General features: G+C 40.6%; 1 protein-coding gene across 1 annotated transcript in view; it reads left to right on the top strand.

The window, feature by feature from the left end:
* ANO2 (anoctamin 2) overlaps positions 1 to 10683 on the top strand; it is a 403174-nt gene that overhangs the window by 171756 nt on the left and 220735 nt on the right. Inside the window, exon 16 of the mRNA XM_019515999.1 lies at positions 1548 to 1630. Within this exon, the coding sequence (XP_019371544.1) occupies positions 1548 to 1630 (83 nt within the window). The remainder of the gene's footprint in view (positions 1 to 1547; positions 1631 to 10683) is intronic.

Genomic DNA, 10683 nt, shown 5'->3' on the forward strand with positions numbered 1-10683 from the left:
CAACATTTTTATAACCCCTTGGCACAGATTGAAAGGATGACTTAGGGTACAGGCTGGTAGAGAGTCAGACCTTCAGCTTTTGGATTGGAATTCCTGTTCCTGAAGCTTTGTCAGCACGGCAAGAGCAAAAGGAGGCAGGCTGACAAGAGGAAGTGGCAATTATGGGGAGAGAACAAGGAGAACCTAAATATGATGGTGTAGCACAACTCTTACTATAGTGTCAAGGGAAAGAAAAAGAAAGTGGGAGACTGTATTTGTGACCTGTCTCTCAGGGAAATCACTCTAAGCAAGCCTAAAACTGCCAACTGTTTGATTTAATTGATTAAAAAAAATCAGCTACCCCACTGAGAGAGATTCCAGAGTATCAGGCAAAATCATCATAATGGTGTATTTGCTGACTACAGCTGATCTTTTCAGTTTAACTATAGGTCATAAAAAAAGGCAAAGGCTTATCCCAAGCACAGCACCCCATTGGGGTAGTGTGGCGTATGCACTTCAGTGCCCCATTGACACTAAAGGCAATAGCACACAAGGGAATGATGTAGCTAGCTGCATGTCCAGATACCTTTGACTTCCCAGCCTGAATAGCCATATAATTATTTACAGCTAGGTTGGCCAAGGGCAGCTTTCAACACAAATCTGGAGAAAGGTTTAAATTCATTCCTTTGGAGCAAGTCATCTTAATCACCTGTCACATTGCTTATAGTTTTTTAGGGCTTCTTTCAATAATAGTCCATTGCTGCTGCTTTGTATATTTCTGACTGAAAAGGAATATTTAGTTTTTGTTACTTGGCTAGTTAGTGCCATTGTAGTTCAGCGTTAGATTTGGACATTGGTTCACTAGGTTACTATGTTTTGTGTCCATAAACTCCAGAGTGCTGAGACAAATCTATTCACCAAGGCCCCCCGAGGGAGGACGAGAAGTAATGGGCACAAATGGATTGAAGATCACTTCAGGCTAGATATAAGAAAAAACTTCTTTACAAGTTGAGTGCCAAGGGTTTGGAACAGGCTCCTCCCATAGGTGGTACAGTCATTCACTCTGGTGATCTTCAAAAAGTGTCTTGATGCCCATCTTGCTGGGGTCAGGTGATCCCAGCAGTCTTTTTGCCCAAGTGCAGGGGGCCTGGACCTGATGAACTGTCAGGTCCCTTCCAGCCCCTAACAACTATGAAGAGTCTGTACACTGATATGGCCTCATAGTGAAGAACTTGGGCTGGAAATAAGTATACCTGGGCTTAGTCCCTGGCGTAGGCACAGCTTGTTTAGACAAGTCATTTACTTTTTCTGTTCTTTATAAAACCACAGTGACACTTTCTACCCAGGCCCCCTTTGCCTCCCCCCTGTGTTTTTACAATGTCCACCCTTTGTGGCAAGCATTATCTCTTAGCATGCATTTGTGAAGCCCCCACCTTCCCTGTCTCCCCAGCCCAAGACTGAGAGACCCTGATATTAGCTTGGGCTTGTCAGTAATATTGCAGCATGAATAACTAATGATAAGGAATTAAAATGATAGTTTAAAATCTAACTGTGTTTGTTTCCTTAAGCCACCATGTTCCTTGAACAATGGAAACGTTTACAGATGAGACTGAATTACTTCTGGGATTTAACAGGCTTAGAGGAAGAAGAAGTAAGTTTTCCTTCTGCACACTAATTCACTGTTTTTATTACTGTCAATCTGAAAATACAGAGTGGTGATGAGATTTCTAATTACTACATACACAGCTCATTCAGAGGCAATTTGGTTTGCACCTGGGCTTTTCTAAATGATTGTGACTGAAGTATTGCTGAGTACCAACATATCTTGAAAGAAATTGTTACACTTCTGTCACAGTGCAAGTATACAGGTTCATTTTTAATAATTAATGTTGAAGAAGTGTATAGCCAAAGATTAAGAACAAAATATTTTTAACACAAAATTTCCACATTCCATTATGAAGCAGCAGAGTGATGACAAATCCCAACTGTTTTATATATTTAATGCAACTACTTTTTTATTATGGAAAACAAAAATGCTTGATAGAGAGGTTTGTCAGAGAGGTGTTGCCTGTGTGAGTCTGGCATCAGAACATCTTGAGCCCAAAGGTCTGATCTATTTAATGGCTTCTTCAAAAGTGGATGCTTGTCTCCCTGCTGCTGAGATGCTAGGATTTGTATCCCATCTCAATGCTCAGTTCCTTTTCTATTAAAAGTGGACAAGAGATAGACCTGTTTGGAAAATGATTTTTTGCCATTTCTCCCACCCCTACTAAATTGGGACACAATTGGGAAGCATGTGCATTGTTGTTAAAATGATAACTGGACTGCTCTGGACTGTTTTTTGGTTCTGTTTTGTTTTGTTTTTTTAAATCAAAAGTCAAATTAGTTTTTCTTTTCAGCTGAACACTGAAGAAATTTAACCCAAAACCTCTTATTTAGGTGGCTTGTTTTTTTCCATTCCAGTTGAAAAACTACACTGCCTTTTAGTAGTCATGTGTTCATAGTGTCATTTGGCAAATCTGTTTATCTGTAGAGCCCAACTTATAGCAGAAACTGAGGGCATAAGACACTCGCTGATTACAGTTCCCACTGTACACTGAGTTTTTAAAATAAATTTTTAAAGGAGAAAAGGCCAAAAAAAATTGAAGAAAATAGAAACTTTTCATGAATGTACTTGTTTTGTTGAAACTCAGTTTCATACTGCACAAGTTGTTTTTTTGGGGTGTTTTTTTGTTAGTTACCATATCAAATTCAAAGGACAAAAACTTATGGATAAGAGACTCATGTTTGGCTGTAGCTTCAGGCAAAAAAAGTTGCTATGTCCCCACACGCATAAAGGGCTTCTGGGGGTAAAAAAAGAAAAAAAGAAAAAGTTGGTAGACACCGTATGTTGGAGAATGTGGGGTGGACCCCTCAATATCCCCAAGGCTTTTGTTTTCACAGTTTGTTCTTGATGTGATTGTGCAAGCAGCTCCTTTTATTATATGGTCTCAGAATCAGTCCATTAAGTTCAGACAATTCTTTATGAGTTGATTAGAAAGACACAAAATTTGTGACAGTGATTGTTTATGATGTCCCAAGATGGACCATGATGCTTGTGTTTGCAGATATTGCCTCATGGTCACCATAGCCTATGGAAAGTGCATCATGCTTTGACTGACTTCTTCCAAAACATCCTGTAAGTCTGGTCGACTCAGCCTGGAAGGCTGTGAAGGTGCAATTCTGGGAAGTGATATTCCTGTTGGGACTTGTGACCCTGCATTGGAGCCACTTGTTTCAATGCATGCCTTACTGAGTAAGTCCCATAGCAAGACCTCAGCACATTCAAAATGTTTTGCAACCCCCCATGCACCAGAGCCAGAGGGCTATAGGGAAGTTTCAAAGTGTAAAAAATTACCTTTAGTCCTCAGCTCCAGCATGGCAGTCAAAGTGACATTTTCCAATAAAGTTGATTAAGGCCTGCATGGGGAAGAGCACCACTGAATACATTCATTACCTGTTTGGACCTTCTAAAGCTTCCCTTCACTCCAGGCCTTCTGGTTCCATTTTAATTAGGACAAAGCTCTGGACATTGCCAAATGGCTTGTATGGTTCAGTGAATCCTTTTCACCACATGAACCATTCATGCTTTGGCCAGTTATGGAATTTTCTGAAGACAAAGTCCTATTGAGGGTCCCAGTAATAAGAGAGCACTCTGAAATGCAGTGACTCTGCTATAGCCATTGCTTAAATCCTTATCTCAGCTAATAGCACTGTGATAGTTAGCAATATCAGTGCCCCGATCATTCAAAGGAGACATTGGCAGTACCCTAGAGTGTCTCAATAGTTTCAAAACTCATACCAACTTAACAGAGGAGACAGGAGATTTACCTGACAGTGCTACTATGGAGGGATCAAAATCTGTGGTGTGATTCAAGATCTTCTGCACATTTCTAGAATCATTCCAAGATTTAAGAATACAAAGCTACTTATTCTCCTTCAGAGGATCTAATTTTCCATTGCTTTGTGAACTGGATGTTAAAACCAGCCTTTAACCATCGCTGTGTGAGCTTGGAGGTTAAGCCTGATATTTTCAGTAGCGGAACTTAAACATTTTGCAGTTTAGTGTCTGATGACCGGGGATCAAATTCATCTCCTGTGTAATATATTTGAAATCATTGGAATTATGCCACAGATGAATTTTATCCTTGTCACTCAAAAATATGAGATCCAGCTGGTAAGAAGGTTTTACCTATCTTTAGTGCTTGTCAGCAATATTAAAAACTGCAAGTCCTAAAAAGGTAAATTCCAATATTAAACAACACCTTCAAGGTAGCTGTCTTTGTTTCTCATAGATAGGATTATTTAAGTCAACTTATTCCTCTGATGGGCTTAGAGATGAAAGTATAGAACATGGAGCAGTATGGGCAACTATCTGATGGTTAGACACAGACATACAAGGCTGTCTGCTTCTGGATACGGGTGTGATGGGTAGATGGGACCCGTTCTGGGAGACTTAGTCTGATTTACAAAGCAAACAAATGCATGTAGATGCCTGAAATTTGTTGTTCAGCCATCACTTACTTTCCTTAATTAATAGATTTGTGTAGTGGTTTGAGGAAGTTATAGGCCATGCACATGCTAGTTAGTCCTTTCAAATGAAAGAGTAGGTCACTGGGTAAAATCCAGTGCTTAAGAGTTGATTCTCTGGGCATATATAAATATTTAGAAGTATTTATGCACTAAGTACTTAAATTATAAATTATACATTATTCAGTAATTGTGCTTTCTGCAGAGAAAGTATTGGGGAGCTGGGGATGGAATTGGGGATTCTGACTGGATTCTCCTGAAATAAGTTACTTCATTAAAAGGTTTGCTATGAAAAGAGGGCTCTGTTTAAGGTAAATATCCTCTAGACAGCGCCATAGTGTTCTCGGTGGAATCTCTCCCAGGGTTGCTGGGAGTCATCTTTAAATGGTGTCTGTTTATAATATGCATTCATAGTTTGACATAAGTATAATTTCAATGGTGAACAGACCACTTTCAGGTTCAGTAGGTTTCTGAAAACACCCCCAGGTTCATTTGTTCTTCACAGAGGGCACTGACAGAAGTGCATCTCCCCCCCTGTAACTCATGGTGCTTTACAGGAAGCACCATGAGGTACAGTATCCCCCCTGGCCCAGCAGATGTTCACTGTTGGGTCTGGGGAGCTGAGGGATCAAGCTCCAGTTTGAACCAGCTGCATGTCTACAGCTAATCTCCCCTAGCCCTGTTCACCCCTCCTCCCTTCCCCTCCCCCCGCAGTTCCAGTGCTATATTCAGAATGGGAGGGGGAGAAGGGAGGGGAAGGAGTTCCCTTTGGGGTTTGCCCAGCCTGTGCTGGAGGGCGGGGCAGGTTTATTGGGCCCACTCCCACCCAAGGGAGGGAGGGGGGCTCCAGTCCACCTGCTCCATTGTCCAGTGCAGTGTGGGCAACCCCCTGATGGAGCTCCCTCCTCCCTTGCCCTTCTCCTGGTGCACACTGACAGAAGTTAATGAAAGCAGTCTGCTTTGGAGCACCTTCATGTAATGAAGCTTCAGATTGTAGTGTGATTGGGCACTTTTAAAGCCATCTGCAGCCATGCATTTCTGTCAGGGCATGGCTGTAGAGTGCTTTCAGGAGGCAAATTGCACGACATGTAACTCCTGTCTGCGCCCAGAGAGAAGTGATGTTGGTAGATATATATGGATTTGACATGTTCATTTGGCCTCTCTCAATAAACCCAGATTGAATTCAAAATATAATGAAAGAAGAAAAACAAAATGTCTCCCAAAAGTGGTGGCCATTCAGACACACAAGGCAAGTTTGAAGGTTCAGGTGCTGATTTTTAATTATGATTGCAAGTTGAACTATAAACAGCACCAATCTTCAGTGTTAGAAGTCAAAGCAAACCCTTTCTCACAGTGTGCCCAGATGGCTTTTAGCTGGTGGGGAAATGATTGAGGCTTAGTGGGTAGCCTGGTATATTCAGTTTGTGCTGCAGGGTGATTTTTATGGCAACTCTTCAGTGAGCTGAGTGTTCCAGGTTCTGAGATGATAGTTTGATGACTGTTTGTTTCTCAGACATTATAGAGAGAATTACTCTGTCTGGAACTTGCCATGTACTTTGCAGAATACAAAAGAAAGTAGAGGAATAATGTGTCTGTGCTCAGGGCCAGATATACAGTGGTAGATGAAAGGCTGATATCTTTTATTGCACCATTTGTATAGAGTTATCATCTACAAAAGAATAAATGATATCAAATATAAGATATTAACAAAATGCCCATTGCTTGTCACATATTTCCTGAACTATCACTGCTATAACTTTCCAAAACAACTATCTACTAGCATGGTATACAGGTGTCTGGGAGATCACAAGACCAGAAAGGCAGATATTGTGTACCTGGTCCTATTACATGTGCAAGCCACTTAATTTTGCAGAATCCCAATTTAGCCATTTGTAGTAAGGAGACAATCCCTTAAACCTTGAACACTTAGCTTACTACCTGTAAAACATGGTGAAATCATTGTGTGGAAGAAGCTGTAGAATTGTGCTTTTCTTTGAAGTAGAATTTTAGGTGGTAAAGAGAGAAAGGGCCAGCAAGAATCCTTTCAACTGACATGGAAACAAAATGGGATCCATGTCATGGGGGGAAAGAAGTCTAAACAAGTTGATTCCAGTGCACCTGAAATGTATGTTATGAAACCAGAGGCAGGCAGGAAAACAACCATAAATGCCAGAACAATTGGGAGATGCAATTAAAAAAATCACACTGCAGCAGATATTTTCAAGATTGTTTTTTGTTGAGCCTGTTTAAGCCTTTCGTTTTCTGTGACATTATTTCTTTGAATGTACTAGCCCAGATTTAACTGTGGTAGTTCTCCTTTGATGTCAACTGAGTTGTACCCCAAATGAATTCAAGTTACATAAGATGGCATCAAAAGTCCAAGAAAGCAAATTCTGTAAGGCTCATATGCTGATTTACTCCTGGCACAACTACTCAAGACAGCTCCTGAAGATTTGCACTGTTTGCACGTCCAAAGATACATTAGACACTGCATGAAAACTGATGGATAACTGGAAACATCCTACCCTTGAAACACATCCCTGTGAAAACTGGAGAATAACCAGAACCTTAAAAATATCACAAACAAATAACTACACAAAATCAATATGCAAGATGTGTTACTAATTCGTTGTTTTCAATGTGTGTTGTGTAATAAACAAAAAAAAAAAAAGCAAGCAAAAGGATGATAGAGCAGGACAATCCAAAGCTATGGAACCATTTTTCTTGTTCCCCCGAATTATGGTATCATAGAATTTCACTTAATGTGGAAAAAGAACAAAAAAGCCCGCTCTAGCCTCATAAAATCTAAGTTATTTTCCTCTTCCAAAATCCCTACAGCACTGTCTGTTGAATGGAGGTCTGTTTTAATGCAGCAGAAGTATAGTTTCTTCCAAAATAAAGGTGAATGTCTCTATGCAAACGGAACAAATGTACGTGGATCCTGTAATTTTAAAGTGGCTTGAGGGAGCTGGTGAAAGGTCTCTTTTAAAAGACATTCAGAACTAAACCACCATCTTTCCTGAATCTTCAAAAAATGAACCCATAAAATTATGTGCTCTCAAAACCAATTATTTTCTTTCCTTTGTGTTTCTGGGGGGAAGAGACAGAAGTCACTCAACAAATAGGTCTGATTTAGTTAATTTCCACCAACATGTGGGTAGGAAACATACATTTTTAAAATGGAAAGCTTGAATCCAGAGTTCAATTTTGCAGAAAGTGCTGGCTATGCAGCAAAGTCCATAATGACTGAATTGCCAATACATGGAACTCTGATCATACATGAAACAGTCATACTGTTTCCTCATCAGAAAGACCCTATTTCACTATCTTTATTGAAAACATAACTTGGTTAGCTACAATTCAGTGTTAAAATTCTGTGTTCTCAAAATAAATCCTCTGGTTTTTTTTTCTTGGTATGGGCTATGCAGATTTCCTTCCCTCAGCTTGGCCTTCAGTAGCATTTTTGGGATGGGTGCTTTTTCCTCATTCAGAAAAAATGTCAATTCTTTCTTCAAGGTGGCCCGTGGCTTGTTGCTGCGTGAGCACCTAGACAAGGGCGAGACCTGGAATCATGAGTCTCCTGAATCTGGGGGGGAACCCGCAGAAGCCGCCGACCCTGTCAGGAGGGGCACCAACCCTACCAACAGCATCAGTGATGGCCGTCGGGGGAGTGGGGGGGGCACGTGCACCCCTGTACACCCTCTACCAGTCACCTATGCCTTCAATGGTGTCTCAGTGGGTGCATAAGCACTTAGAAATATGACATCTACTCCTTGTATGTCTGGCCTTTTCTCCTTGTCCCTTCAAGGAAGTTTAACTCAAACTTCTGGTTTCTATAATTCACTGTGATTCAATTGAGTTGCTGTTTTTAAAATGCTGCCACCAAACAGAGTGGAGATAGGGGTAGAATTCTTTTGTTAAGTGTTAATTGTCTTGGTACAAAAAAGGAAGCAACTATTCCTTTTTGTTTGCACTGAAATCATGAAAAAGGCAAACAAGGTTCACCCTAGTAACTCAATCACTGACACAATCACTTCTCCCTTTTTTTGAGACCAGTCTTTTGGGGTGGTCAGAGAGCGAGCAAGCTGTGGCCTCAATACTTTTCATTGCTGAAGATCCCCTCTTTTAACATTGCTGCTTCTTAAATTTCATTGTCCCAGTGAATGTCTGTGATTTGGATTATTTCTCCTGGATGAATTTGCTTGCATATTTTTTCCCAAACTGATTCTCTTTTAAAAAAAATATGTCTGGCCATGTCTCTAACTTCTCTAGGCCCCTTTTATACTATTTTACTGTCTTCTTGGCGTTCACTGCTCAACCTAATTTATCATCTGTGAATCCCCTGCAAATTTCATTAACTTACTGTTAATTATTATTGATTATTTAAAGAGTGTGAATGTAACTCTGATCCCTGTTCTACACCCTCTAGGCAAGTCCAACTGGCTATTTTGCCCCATGCCATTAGGTTTTATAATGTTATCTGTAAGGAAGATGTGGTTAGATTACAACAGTTTGGGAAGGAAATTTAAAAAAAATTCTCATTTCAGCCTTAAGGGAATTCATACCAGCTGTTGCTTCTTTAAAGACTAAATGTAAAGACATAATTTAAACATGTTCTCACTTGCACACTAGAAGAACCAAGGCTTGTGATATCTCCTTCATTTGCTAGGAAAGCTTTAGGGTTATGTATTTTTCCAAGCTAAGTTAGTTTCTAGGAATGATGGTCAGCAAAAAGTTACCTGTGTTTAACATATGCCTGACTTTACACTGGCTGCCCTTCTACCAGAAACTACCAAGTTGCTCTGCTTTCCTCTTTCTTCTTTCTTGTCTTATACAGGCGGTGTTTATGCCTTTCCCCGGCAGTTAATTGTCTAAAATCCTTAGCTCCATTTGTTTTTTCTCTTAGTAGTCCTGAGGCAGGTGCTGCTGTGCAGACAGATGTGTATTTAAAGTCAAATTGTCAGTATGCATTCACTTGTTTCAGTGGCACTTAATCTTGGTGTCATTAGAAGCCCATCAGCTTTGTTTCAAATACTTCTTGGTATTCAAAGAAAGATGATGTCAGAAGCAGTCTTCAGTGTCAACATTGCACTGAGAGAAATGGAAGGAGTTCACACCTCCTGAGCTCTTTCAGCTCTTTCACACTTCCTGAGTATTTTCAGGCAGCAGAGTAGGCACAAGTTGCTTTGTATTTGATTCATGTTGGAAACTTTTCTTTGCAACTATGGGCTATGGGATTACCATAAGTGTTGTGGCTGAGTGAAGGTTACCACCTTCTTAGCCATGTTCAGTTCTTCCATGGGGTTTATTTTGAACTCTTAACTAGAAAGAAAATAATAGCCCAGATTCTTTGAAGTCTACTTTATAAGAACCTAAGAAGTTCCATACTGGGTCAGACAAGTCCATCTTAGTCTAGTAGCCTATCTCTGAAAATGGATGCTGTAGAAGGACAACATTGAACTGGATATCTTTAGAGTGATCTGTCCCCTATTTAATATCCTCCCTGGCATCTACCATTTATTGGTTTAGAGATGCCAGGGGAAACATCTCCAATCATTGTGTTCAATGGTGAGCCTTATTTTCTTTTATTCCAAGAAGTAACAGGGCATAAAAGTTGGCCTGATCAACATTTATACCTTTTAAGACCTTTATGTTGCCAGGACAGTATATTGTACTCTACATTTAGAGTCCATGGTCTGCTGGGTTGGGAACTGGCTAAGGATTTAAACCCAGAGACTGTTAGTGGACAGATCTGTATCTTCTTGGTGGGAGGTGGCCAGTGGTGTCCCACACAGTTCAGTTCTTGGCTCCATGCTGTTCAACATCTTTATCAACAATTTAGATGACAATGTGGAATGCACACTGGCCAAGCTTGTGGATTATATAAAGTTATGCGGGAAAGAGGTCATGCTAGGGAATAAGATGCAGATCCAAGCAGACCTGGACAAGCTGGAAAGATGGGCAGAGTGGAACTGGATGCAGTTCAACAAGGATAAATACAGAGTGCTTCATCTGGAGAGAAGTAACCAGCGTGTAACAGGGGGCCTTCTCAGGGCTGATTTGCCTTTTGCCCACCCACTTGTTTCTGGGTCAACTGCCCACCCTTCTCGCCTGCCACACCTTGTTGTTATCTAA

The sequence above is a fragment of the Gavialis gangeticus genome, unplaced genomic scaffold (genome assembly GCF_001723915.1).
Source record: "Gavialis gangeticus isolate Ggan-Ray unplaced genomic scaffold, GavGan_comp1, whole genome shotgun sequence".
NCBI lineage: Eukaryota > Metazoa > Chordata > Crocodylia > Gavialidae > Gavialis > Gavialis gangeticus.